General features: G+C 36.3%; 1 protein-coding gene across 3 annotated transcripts in view; it reads left to right on the forward strand.

The window, feature by feature from the left end:
- The window catches only part of LOC101737339 (elongation of very long chain fatty acids protein 7), a 125464-nt gene extending 111478 nt beyond the window's left edge, over positions 1-13986 (forward strand). For all 3 annotated transcript variants that reach the window (XM_062675041.1, XM_012689136.4, XM_004924715.5), the window contains 2 exons: positions 8695-8759; positions 10350-13986. In XM_062675041.1, coding sequence (XP_062531025.1) covers positions 8695-8759; positions 10350-10707 — 423 coding nt within the window. In that variant the 3' untranslated portion in view covers positions 10708-13986. The remainder of the gene's footprint in view (positions 1-8694; positions 8760-10349) is intronic.
- The last annotated feature ends 467 nt before the right edge of the window (positions 13987-14453 follow it).

Genomic DNA, 14453 nt, shown 5'->3' on the forward strand with positions numbered 1-14453 from the left:
TTAAGTGCCGTAATATTCTTTTGCAAGATATTAAAATCAGACTATCTTTTTTTTTTATTGCTTAGATGGGTGGACGAGCTCACAGCCCACCTGGTGTTAAGTGGTTACTGGAGCCCATAGACATCTACAACGTAAATGCGCCACCCACCTTGAGATATAAGTTCTAAGGTCTCAAGTAAAGTTACAACGGCTGCCCCACCTTTCAAACCGAAACGCATTACTGCTTCACGTCAGAAATAGGCAGGGTGGTGGTACCTACCCGTGCGGACTCACAAGAGGTCCTACCACCAGTATCTACTGTCAGTATCGCTTAAGGCTCGTTTCTCAGTACCTTTGATGAAGATATTTAACATGTATGCTTGTACGTAGGGACATATGTCTGTTTCGAATTACATGAGAAAAAAATCGTAATTTGGGACCGCTAAAATTAACGATATTCAAAGTTTGATGAACAATTATCGGTGGAACCCTAAGAATGGAAGAATTTCAAAAAGGTGGGTGACACATTTACGTTGTAAATGTCTATGGGCTCCAGTAGCCACTTAGCACCAGGTGGGCTGTGAGATCGTACACCCATCTATGCTTTAAAAAAAATAAAAGAATGACGTAAATATTTCTAGCAGCGACTGTCACGATACATACTCCTGCATTGCAAACAAATCCATTATTTACATCAAGCAATTTTGTAATGTATTATTATTATTGTCGTACAATGCGTCTATGGCATTTGGAATCTCAACATAATATTACAAGCTGGTTCGGTATCGTTGTAAATGTAACAACGCATTAGATGTAACAAGTTAGCATATAGCCTTGCTTGTAACTCCTTGAAAAGTACATGGTATTTTACAAGGATATTGAGACATACATAATTGTGCTTGTTTGGTAATGTAGTAAAGAACTGATGTTCGTTTTTTTTCTGTTGTTCTAAAACTCAAGAGAGTTTTTAATGAATAGTTCTGAATCAGAATTGAATTAAACAGTTGTTGTGGGCTTAATTTTTAATTCATTTAATACTGCTGTATATGGCTATGACAGAATTATGAAGATGTGATTAAGGGCGTCATCAACTTAGAGTTCGTTTTAGAGTTTCTTCATATACGACTATTTCTTAGCAATTTTCTGTAATAACCACCACCATATCACTGGTGGTAGCACCTCTTGGGAGTCCGCACGGGTAGGTACCACCACCTCGCCTATTTCCGCCGTGAAGCAGCAATGCGTTTCGGTTCGAAGGGTGGGGTAGCCGTTGTAACTATACTTGAGACCTTAGAACTTGTATCTCAAGATGGGTGGCGCATTTAGGTTGTAGATGTCTATGGGCTCCAGTCACCACTTGACACCAGGTGGGCTGTGAGCTCGTCCATCCATCTAAGCAATAAAAAAAAAAACGTGGTCCCTAGTGATGGGTCAGCACATAACGCAGATGGGTGATCTCGATCGAATGAGATTTAAGTAGTTGATATATGTAATTAAACAAAGAGTAGTAAGTCACGGTCTAATTATAATGAAACAATTTATGAGACTGCACAGAACGTTATCTCGCAATTGAACTTACGCAATCCGATCGTTTTAACTAATTTAGATCCGCTTAATGAGAGACGCCTTTTGCCGCAAACATTCTCGACAATATATTACTAAGTCTACTTTAATAATAAAAAAAAACGACTTTTACGATTTAATAGCGCGTTAATTAATTACATTTTGTATAATAATTACCAACGGCTCCTAAACAGTTACAGTTACAGTTTTCGTGGTCACGGATGACCAGTCGTAAGCGCGAGATTAAGCCGTAAAAGTAGTTTTTAGTTGTGTCAGCGAGTGCCTAAAGCCGTAGAAAAGTAAAAGCTCTCTACCTTTGCAAAGCACGACTGTAGGTTCGTTTGTTTGTTCTATCGTCAGCGTACTATTGTTGACTATTTTCTTATTTCATATATTTAGCGTTACTAGAGGTCCCGCAGTAGTCGAAATTCGACCATAATTATTTGGAATTGTAAGTTTGTACAACTATTATGATTGTATTTTATACTTCTATAATCACAAATTTCGCCAAGACTACACTATAAAAAATATTAACAAAGACAAACAATATTTAATCTATTCTCAATTTGACAACAGACGCCAAGAACAAAAGTTTGACAATAAATAGTATGCATGCGTGTGTGCGTCAAATACATGGTATGTAGTGTGTGTAATGTTTTCTTTATTGATTTAATGTATCTTTTATGCATTATTTTAAAAAAATATTAGCATTGTGCACTTCTTCTCTATATTCTCTATAAGTATGGAAAATTTCATACTCCTCCGTCCGCGCAATTTTCGTAAAAAGGGATACAAAGTTTTTGCTTCACGTATTAATATATAGATTCCATACTTGTTTTCGTTGGGGAGCATTCGAGTTTATAAAAAATAAATAAATGGGAACAAATGACGCACGGTCATCCGGCTCCAAATTAGGATTCCCTGTATTATGGGTACCAGACCCTGACATACTTATATACGTTTAAATATATACATATATAGATAATAAACATCCAGACAAAGAGCAAACAAGCCTGTTCATCGCACAATGTTAGCCCGATATGGGAATCGTACCCACGACCCTCGGCGCAAAAATCAGAGGCGCTATCTACTGCACCATCGAATCAGTCAATTTATGATGTGAGGGTGATATGTCTGTTGAAACATTGAGTCGTCCCTCCCTACAAAATGGAACGCAAGCTGCTTCTCAGACCGGAAAGAGCACCGACTGTTTGAGCCGCTTTCTCGTGAAGTTGTGTTTTTGCTGATGCATTACTACACGTTTTTTTTTTATTGCTTAGATGGGTGGACCAGCTCACAGCCCACTTGCGGCTAAATGGTTACTGGAACCCATAGACATCTAAAACGTAAATGTGCCACCCACCTTGAGATATAAGTTCTAAGGTCTCAATTATAGTTACAACGGCTGCTCCACCCTCCAAACCGAAACGCATTACTGCTTCACGTCAGAAATAGGCAGGGCGGTGGTACCCACCCGCACGGACTCACAAGAGGTCCTACCGCCAGTAATTACGCAAATTATAATTTTGCGGGTTTGATTTTTATTACACGATGTTATTCCTTCGCCGTGGAAGTCAATCGTGAACATTTGTTGAGTACGTATTTCATTGGAAAAATTGGTACCTGCCTGAAATACGAACACCAGTGCATCGCTCAACACGAATGTACCGGACGTCTTATCCTTTAGGCCACGACGACACATACATTAAGCAACATTCAAACTTCTTAAAGGCTTCGCTATATATAAAATCTAAGTACATAATATCATTTATTTTATTATACGGTATGCAGCGGCTTGGCTCTGCTCTTGGCATTACAAAGGTCTATGAACGACGGTAACCATTCACCATCAGGTGGGCCATACGCTCGTCTTTCTACAAGGGCATTAAACGAGCAACATTAAATTAAATTATGCTGATAGCCTTGAGAGGCTATTTCAGCTTCGCCCTAACATTTAGGTGAGCTCACGGGGCTCAAACCGGAGTGTTGCTAACACTAACCCTAGCAAGAGCACTGCTTCGCAGAATCTACCACCGGATCGGAAACGCGACCCACTGAGAAGATCCGACAAGAAACTCAGTGGGCTGTGTCTATGGGGCAGCTTTGATAAATCGATAGATTTATTTAATATTATTTCTAGTTCCGCAGTATAAGTAACGTATGAAATATACAAACATTTCGCACCACTCCTAGAATTCCTATAGAAGCGAACGTTTGCGCAAATCATTAGGATATGCGCACCGTTGAGCAGTACCGTCGACGCGATAATTTTTATTTATTAAAAAAAAAAATTTTTTTTTAATGCAAAATATAAATTTTGTGCATGCCGCGTAATGCCGCCGCCCACCTTGAAACTTGAGATTGAAGTTTCATTTGCACTATATAATTACTCTCCCATGTTCCTAATCTCATTTACTGGTGATAAGACGTTTTGTGAGTCCGCACGAGTAGGTACCACCGCCCAGCCTATTTCTGCCGTGAAGCAGTAATGCGTTTCGGTTTGAAGGGTGGGGCAGCCGTTGTAACTGAGACCTTAGAACTCATATATCAAGGTGGATGGCGGCATTTACGTTGTATATGTCTATGGGCTCCGGTAACCACTTAACACCAGGTGGCCCGTAAGATCGTCCACCCATAAAAGCATTAAAATAATAATAATATCGGAATGCCTGAGTGGTTCGTGGCAGAGATAAACACTCACTCATACAAACTCATAATACCGCCCGTAAATTCTCATCTTGCTTATTGCTTAATCGTATCGCATACATGGAAGGTAGATAAAAAACTTCCAACTTAATAACCATTTGAATAGTCGTGGCCTTGTACATAAATAATTTAATGGGTGTAGCGTGCTCATGTTGAGTGATGCGAAGGTGCCACTCTTGGCGCAGACACCAATTTTTATAATACATATTATTATGATTAATGCATAACGATAGCTGTTAGAAAGTATTTGATGCGCTTTTTTTAAAATCAGTTTTTTTTATTTATTGCTTTGATGGGTGGACGAGCCCACCTGGTGTTAAGTGGTCACCCACCTTGAGATATGTTCTAAGATATCAGTACAGTTACAACGGCTGCCCCGCCCTTCAAACTGAAACGCGTTACCGCTTCACGGCAGAAATAGGCAGGGTGGTGGTACCTACCCGCGCGGACTCACAAGAGGTCCTACCACCAGTAAAGTCAGTTTAAGCTATGATAAAATTAATTTGCGTTTTTTCTGCAACCAGTACAACCGCCTCGTGCAGGTCGCATGGCTTCACATTTCGTCATACGTGCCGCTAAACGTGTCCTTTCCCCGGCATTACTAATGAATACTGTATTTTTTTTTAAAACTATTTAGGACTTATTGCACGATACCGGATTTCGGAATTCCGGCGCAGAACTACATGTAGGAGCACTGATGTTTTTGAGAGCACGTTTTTATTAAATTGATTTCTAGTCTGTCTCTCTGTTCGGTATGAAGGCAATCGGCTTTTCACTTATTACCCGGTACAGACTTGAAAGTTTAAAGCTCCGAACTTGACGGTGTTTTTAAAGCTCGAAACTTGACAGTGCTACGGTGATTAATCTTTTTTTATTTTTATTGCCTAGATGGGTGGACAAGCTCACAGCGCACCTGGTGTTAAATGGTTACTGGAGCCCATAGACATCTACGATGTAAATGCGCCACCCACCTTGAGATTTAAATTCTAAGGTCTCAAGTATACCTAGTTACAACGGCTGCCCCACCCTTCAAACCGAAACGCATTACTGCTTCACGGCAGAAATAGGCAGGATGGTAGTACCTACCCGCGCGGACTCACAAGAGGTCCTGCCACCATTAATAACTGTCGATTAAATTGTAATTAATTCCTATCTTAATTGTATTCCGGATTTACAATACAGAGAATACATTGTAATTGTATGGCCGTCGTAGAGTACCTAGTGATTTCTAACACTATAACAATAAAATCACTACGTCCTAATATTTAAGAAACTATTGCGGACCTACATAGTTTTTTTTTGACAATCTTCTAATATGCAAAGGACGTCATCTATTTGGGGCACACGAGAGATGAGATGAGATGAGATGAGATTCCAAAATAGTTTTATGAAAAAAAAAGTGACAATCGATAATGTGTACCTATCTTCTACTAAGTTACTGGATCATCTCTGTTGGTCGCGATTCCGATCCGATGGTAGATTTTGCAAAGCACTGCTCTTGTTGTGGCTAGTGTTAGCAAATTCTCTCAGGCTGAGCCCGTGAGCTCACCTACCCGTCAGGACGTAGCTGAGATAGCCTCTTAAGCTATCAGCGAATAGGTTGGGAAAAAGTACTTATCTAGTGATGTGACTATGTGCTCATAATACCAATTCATCTAAGGAAGTACGTACCTAACACGTCTTCGCGGATGCTTCCAAAAATAAAAACTTTTTAATCTGCACGACTATCGAGGCCCCAAACCAAGCATCAGACAATCTAGAGTCAGTTCATTCATCTATTGCGATATAAAAACTTATAATCGTACCATTAATTATTTTTTGTAGGTACTTATAAATCACTTAATAATCAATAACACTAATTGCATCCGCGCCCTGAAATATTCATACATACGAGTACGTGTGATAAATTGAGTGAAAGCAAACGTCATTTTTTCGGCTTGTTTATTTATAATCATTAAATACTTTCACTCGTATACAAAAGGATTGTGGGTGCAGACACCTTTTAAAGCTATATGCTGCGATAAGCTGCGTTTACATTGGTTTGTCTAGGAACCATACAAAAAAATTTAAAACAGGTGCGCGTGCAACTTGGTGCACGTGAATGAAGTGAAACTTCTTTTTCGATGTGTAGTATTGTGATACTTAAATCAGATTGCTCTTGTAATAGGGAATGCTGTGTATAAGATGCGACATCTTCAAAATTTATATTATATATATAATGTATTTATTTATTTAAATCAAAATACAGTTTAGCTTTGTAAAACTATAGCAATTGAGTTGCTCTTATAAAGAGAAACAACATTTAAAGCTATTGCTTCACCATTATTTTTATATCTTTTTATATTTTAATATTGCAAAAATGCTCTTTTTATGTCTAATTTTCTAATGTTTTAATAATCGAAATTCTATTTATGTCATCTATAGAAGAATGATATAACATATTAACCTCTTTAAGGATTAATCGTATAGAGGTTACATATATATTTTGAATTATAGATAGAAAAATAAATAGATACTTTTTTTAAATATGTACTTCATTCGAATATTGGACGCTACTCGTTGCTAACGCTCGCGCTGGCCTGTCACAGGTATACTACGCGCATGCGTTCGAGTACCACGCATTGACTCTCGCTCTGTCTCTTTCTAGTATGGTAGCGTTAAATGTTTAACGCAACCTTATCGGAAGTCGCATTGGAAGTTTTACTTCAATTACCTTTTCCCTAAATTGAAACATTTGAGACTACAGCTTTGCGCTTATAAAGTCTTCGGCAACCACTTGTCTTCTTCTCCACTTCTAATAGTGGAAAAGCTGTTTTAGGCTAATCATAACTCGTTGTATCAACTCTGACTCGACTCTAGCCTGACTCGGTAGTGGAATAGTTAGCGCCCTTGAATGTTGCGCCAAGGGTCGTGGGTTCCATTACCACATCGGACAAACATTGTGTGATGAATAGGTTTATTTGTTCTTTGTCTGGCTGTGTATTATATAAATATGTATATATTTAAACGTATATAATTATTTATGACAATCTCTGATACCCTTATCACAGGAAAACCTAATTTGGGACCGGATGACCGTGCGTCATTCGTTCCCAGTTATTTATTTTAATTATTTTTTATTTATCAACGCTATTTCGACTTTAATTTTATGCGTCGAACAACACGTTCTGGTTTCTATCGCCTCCCATACTACTTCTATAGACAACGTTTATTTCGGTCATTTGGATATCAATCGCTGACTAGCCGATATATGATAGTCATGTTTGCACTAATTAATGGGAAACCCATACTCCGACAAATACCATACCTGAATCGCGCATATTTCAAACATGTCTGTCTTCGAATGCATACAAAAACAGTGAATCCAGTTTTAATAACACTGCAGCCAAATTCTTAAATATACTTAGTCCAACAAAAAACGTTTGATGATGCATGAAATCAACAACAATAGAGATGATATCAGATTTCTTATAATAGCTTTCCTTAAATTCATAATGCAACGTACAAAAGAGAACGAAGTGATTATTAATTTAAAATAAATTGGACGATCGTAAATGGCAGTAAAAAATTTGCACATCCGTGTTATTGTAATTATTTCTAAGGATAGAACCGATATTATTAAAATCGTCTAATCAGAATGTAATTTTGTTTGTGACTCGCAAAGTCTTACGTTCATAAAAATATTCCATAGTTTGGAAGTAATACAAAAAGCTGTTCATGACATGTGATGCACGTCATCGTTCGAACGAGGACTAAAAATAGTTCAATACAGTAAGGATTTGTGGTGGTACTACTGACGTCCATGCGTGATCAATCGATTGAAAATGTAGACTGTATCTTCCATTACTACTCGTATAGAAAAATTCGACAGTTTCAAAGGGAAATTCTACTGTCAGTCGCCGTATCAAATTTGAATATCAAAACCAATGGAATGCTTATTTGTATTAGCAACTAGCTGACCCGGCAGACTTCGTAGTGCCTCAATCGAGAAATAAAAGACCTAAAATTTTGTTTAAAATAAACTTAAAACAAACAAAAGGAATCCGTCTGACGGGAGACACATCAAAGGAAAAACAAAATTGTTATTTTTATTTAATTCCGAGCATTTTCATATTTATTTACCTTTTAAACCTTCTCTGGACTTCCGCAAATAATTCAAGATCAAAATCAACCAAATCGGTCCAGCCGTTCTCGAGTTTTAGCGAGGCTAACGAACAGCAATTCATTTTTATATATAGAGATATAAGATCATTAAATTTTATGAAGGACATTACAAAATGATAATATGTGAACATGAGTTGCATCGTTGCATAAAAAAACAATATGTAATCTACACATTTACCGTGCTTCTCATTTACCTTCATTCCTTCTTTACATTACAATTTTTTTTAATTATATTTAGTGATTACGTTACTAATACTTACACCTTACGTTTGCTTTTCTCAGATCCAGTTCTTCATGGTGTTGTTCCATTCGATCAGCGCTTTAGTCTGCGACTGCGGGTATCCGAAGTGAGTATTGGTTATCACTACATATCACTACATAGTATAAAACAAAGTCGCTTTCTTTGTCCCTATATCTCTATGTATGCTTAAATCTTTAAAACTACGCAACGGATTTTGATGCGGTTTTTTTTAATAGATAGCGTGATTGAAGAGGAAGGTTTGTATGTATAATAACATCCTTTAAATAGTGGAGAAATACTGTTATTTTTGAGGTTTCTAATGTGATATCGTAAATAAATCAATAATAAAATTTCATGTTTCCGAAGCGAAGCGAGGGCGGGTCGCTAGTTAAATGATAAAAATCATATGATGTATTCCTATATGATCTTGCCTATAAATTATGCATTAATAATACATTAAATCAATAAAAAAAAATTACACACACTACCATGTATTTGACAAACACATATATATATATACTTTTTGTTTACTGTCAAGCTTTTGTTATTGCTTAAAGTCTGTGGTCAAATTGAGAATAGGTTAATATTCTTTACCTTTAATATTATTTGTTTAAAGTGTATTCTTGGCGAAATCTGTGATTATAGAAGTTTATTCTTTGACAACAGAGCCTTAATAATGTTCAAACTTATAATTTTAATTAATTATACCTAGTCGAATTTCGACTACTGCGGGAGCACTAGTACTTCTAAATGAGTTTTGATACTACAATGTTTTTTTCCTACCAATTTCACCACTAAGAAAGGTTTTTTTTTTTCAAAGTAAAAACCTATTGCTGTTTATTATTTTTATAACATTTGGTGACTTGTTACATGAACTGTTTAGTACATATAAATGATCTATACTCCATTTAGATTACTGATAGTAGATATAGAAGTACGATAAACTATTCGGAATATCAGATAGGGTCTGCAATGACAATGTTCTGTTATGATTGTGTACATCGCTGCGCCTCAATGAAATTCACCGTTGTCTTCCGATCACTTGAACTAACAAGTCGTACTATCTTGATCGTGCGGTCACTTGTCAGCATGTAGAAACTTAACTCTTGACAAAGATACTTTCAATTTTTCTATACGAATTAGAAAGCAACACCATGCTTACGAGTCGACAATGGAGTCATTATGATTCGATACTTGCTTTATAATATTCAATTTAATTTGATTAGGCTACAAATCGTTCGATAGAAACTATTTAACATCTTAACCGTCGCGAATCTTAGGTTCATCTAACACAATATCCGTGAAATAGCAAAAACAAAACTGCTCCAGGCAAAATAAGTTTAAAGCCATGTAAGTTACTTGAAATCCAGAACCAAAAAAAATTTAAGATCGTGTCCAATTCATAAACATTATACGTGAAACCGTCAGCCTTTCGCAAATCAAATTCTTTAAATACATACATCTATCTCTTTTTAGTGTCGATTTTTCTTTTCATCTAGTTTCAAATTACAACGACTTTAACTTCAACACATGTATAGTATAGACGCGGTAAGAACAAAACCCTTCAAAACTATTCTATCTCTTTCTCTCACCTCATAAATCCCAACAGCATCAGCTAAGAACTGAATCCTCTATGAATAAGCAACATCATTTGCATCCTAATCAAAATATTTACGTTTACCTTCTTAATTTCCAGGATCATCGCCTCCGGACTGATTCTTCACTCCACTATCTTCATAGTCCTATTTACCAACTTCTACCTCCAAGCCTACAAAAAGAAACCCAGAAGCAAAGTTGAAACGAACAACAATAATAATGACAGCAAACTCACTGATGAGAACACGAAGCTAAAGAACGGACGCGTTAATGGCGCAACGAACAATGGTCACCTTCAAAACGGTTTCGCTAATGGCGAAGTAGCAAACGGTAAGATCAGAAACGGCGAAGTTGGTAACGGCAGGATCGAAAACGGTGAAGTCAATGGGCACGTTAAGAACGGATACGTCAACGGTAGGTTACCGAACGGCTCAACTGATAAAGACAAAGTGCAATAGTCTGTACTAACATAATTTAGTTTTTTAATTTGTAAATAGAGAAATATAGAAGTGCACTAGGCAATTTTTGTATTGTTCAATTATAATTAGGAAACGTAAATTCAAAGTTACCAATTTAGAATCTAACGAGAGATTAAAAATAAATAATAATAAATTAATTAATTAATACAATTATTGTCTACTGCTTTTTGTACAGTTTGTGTGTAATTTAGTTAAAAGTTCCACTGCGAGCTTCCGTGTAGCTTAAGTTGTGATATAGTACTTGAACGTCTCAGGGTAAAATCTATTAGTTTCGAAGTTTTAAGCCTTCGTCAAACAGAACGCGTACTTAGCGCCGCGTACTTAACGTCGCGCTCTTTTCATGTCACACAAATTGACTAGATGAGTCCAACGCTCCTTGACGCAACGCATTCGCCAAATCATAGTGCCTTTCGATAGCAGTGTGAAAATTTAAAAGTATTAAGATATCGAGTGATGCAGATGTGGCATTGTATAAGCATGGGTATTTTCTAACAATTTATATCATTTTTTCGGGCATTATCTAGTATTTTAAAACACATTCACGCGGACGCTAAAATAAAATTTGTAAAAAATTATAACGCCTGACGTCAAAGCGTCCTAACGCCGCGACAGAGCTCTGCGTACTTATAGCGCTGGGGCTCTGTTTGACGGCATGTTACCATAGTAGTACAACACATCTCGGCGTCATAGCGCGGCGTCAGTTTAGCTCTCTGACGCGCGCTAATTACGCGTTCTGTTTGACGAAGGCTTCAATATCAATCAAAAACCCGCACGCGTTGCAACAAGAGAACCGTTTTGATCATCAAGGACACACACATGGTCTGTAAATGAAAAATTGCAACTCCCAGCTTAATTCATTTTGTCCACCAATACTCTTTCATGCCGATTTGCTTTCTCTGAAAGTAAAAGTGATCCGTCATCTCCTTAGGGATCTAATACCGTAAGCTGGTCATTCGCGAAACAGCTGCTCTTGAGTTGTTAGGTCTCCTTCAGAGGCGCTCGGGCAGCTGTTAGCAAACCCCACCCCTCCTGTCTGAGCCATTGCTCGCCCACCTGTCCTGGTGAAACTGGAAAGGCCTTCGGGCCACCAGTAATCCTTCAAACCAAAAAACCGTTTGTTGGGTTATAAGTTTGAATTCTCGTCCAACCACCAAAACTGTTTTCCCAAACATTTCGATAAATGACAAGTCTTTGAAAGATCAACTCAGCGCAGCGGTCCAAAGATACAGAAACTGAACAGATAACAGATTACCCTTTAGTCTCTTCGTTACAACTACCTCGTACAGTTTACTTTTTTTTTAATCCCTTCTTTTTAATCTGTAATTACGGTGACGAATAAGGTAGCCATAAATACTGCACAGATAAATATTGAAGTTTATTGTAAATTATAGTTTCTGAAATTCGTTTAAGTCGCGTGGCCTAAAGGATAAGACGGCGTATTCGCATCGAGCGATGCGCATGTGCCAGTGTTCAAATCCCGCGGGCAGGTACCAAATTTTCTTTTGCAATACGTACAGAGCTCATATTCACGAATGTCTTCCACAATTAAAGAGTAGCATCGTGCGACAAAAATCAAACCCGCTAAAATTTTAATTTACCTAATCAGTTTTGGAAGATCGTTCAACCGTCGCTATAAAAAAAATACACAAATTTAAATTACTAATGTTCCGGACATTGTCATAATATTTTCAATATCATTTATTATTAATTCAGCATTGATATATTTCTGAGGTATTCAATTATTGAAATATTCTGGGATTTTTTTTAAGACATCTGTATTTTTTTAAAGAGTTTCCAATGTAAATGAATCGTGGCAATATTTCTAATAATTAATTTACACTTTTTATTCATTTATCGTATACATTTTAAAAGCTCATAAATATCGGCTGCCTTAAAGTTAGCGCAACTCTAGTTTTTAATTTACTGTGAGATTTTCGTTTAGAATTTTATCACAATCTCCGTCCGTGCTAAGCTTTACTTAGATTTAAGTCGTATTAATGTTTTTAAATTATTATTTTTCTTTTAAATAAGTTGTATGTTTACACCGTCATTCTATTTCTAGTGACAGTATGACAACGGATTCTGATTTAAATTTATCATTTGCAACGACCAAAACTGAGATTAGTGTTTTCAAAGTGAACACTGAAATTTTCCAATAAAACTTCATGTATATACAACATATTGTATTTACTAATACATCTATGTGTTTTTAAAGCACTAATGAGTCGACTATTATCAAAGCCGGCAATCTGACTTTTGGATAATTATTGGTAAATCAGAAAAACGAATTATTGACTTTGTATTCCATTGGCAGTCACAAAACTCTTCGGAACGACATCTTAGATAAATAACAGGTTAACTATTAACCTTTATTTAATGCAGGTTTTGAACCGTATTCTTTGAAGGAGACGATTATATTCAAATCAATCTGTATTGACATATCAATAACATTTTTTTGTCCAAATGTACAGATTGCCACCTTTGATAATAGACGACTCTAATGTGTGTATAAATCGACGGCCCCTACGTACAAAGCGTCATGTCAAAAATTATGGTTTACAAGCGAGCGTTTTTAAGTTTCAATCTCATGTGTAATTAAATCATAAAAGTAACTCTTCTATCTTCTAGTATTGATTTCAAGTATTCAATTTAGGCCGGTTCTAACGGTATAATAATTATTTATAATATCCTCGATTTTCCCGGAAAAGTAGTTAGATGACTGTGTCTACCACAACTATGAAATAATAATAATAATATAATAATTGTTTTTAAGACCCGCATAAAGATGACTGTATCTACATCAACAGAGACTTTTTATACGTTGACGTCTTATAAGTTTATTTATCTTTTGAAATATTACTTATAAAATAAAAAAAAATATATGGTAATATGCGTATTGATAAATAGAAAATGACTGTGTAATAATAATAAAAACGTGGTTTTGGACATGACTCTTTATATGTAGGGACCGTCGAAATATATTTCCTAGCTCCCAGTGGAACCAGGGTTTTGTACGCCTTCTTAAATTAGTATTAATGTAATTAACATAAATGCAAATGTATGCATTCCAGTCACTTCTAAAGGTATATTTTGTATAAATAGGTGTTGTATACAATAGACTTACGTTGTAATAGAATTTAAGTAATGTGCTACTCTGATTAATTTAGATGTACCTTTTTATATAGTAATTTTATATATTGATTATTCAATTTTCTATTGGAATTATATTTTATGAAATTAATAAAAGGGATACCTAGATTTGGTTTATTTTATTTTAACGCCATCTCTCGAATATTATAGTAACTATTACCGCATTCATCATAGTGCTTTTGTACGAGCAGTGAAAGTATAAGCTAAGTAGTAATATTAGTCCAAAGAATTTTAATGGTAGATGGCCTCAGCATACAGTTTTGATGTTTTAACTGATTTTGAACAGTTCAGTCGCCCCTTTTTTTAAATCAGTTGTTATGTTCAATAGCCTTAGATATTACTACGTTTCTAATTCACGGCACATAATGACCTCAGAACTTCAATAAAGCCAATAGACACTGCATAGGAAACGGTACCGCAAACTTTAGGATATAAGGTCGAATTTTATTTAGACGAATAAGGCTGTTGCACCTTAACGGAGCCTCGTCAGTTTTGCGGCAGAAATAAACCCGCCCCAGTATCACGGCATCATTACATGATTGAACACGGCGTCTTCCTTATTGCGATCCAATTTT

The sequence above is a fragment of the Bombyx mori genome, chromosome 22, assembly GCF_030269925.1.
Source record: "Bombyx mori chromosome 22, ASM3026992v2".
NCBI classification, from domain to species: Eukaryota; Metazoa; Arthropoda; class Insecta; order Lepidoptera; family Bombycidae; genus Bombyx; species Bombyx mori.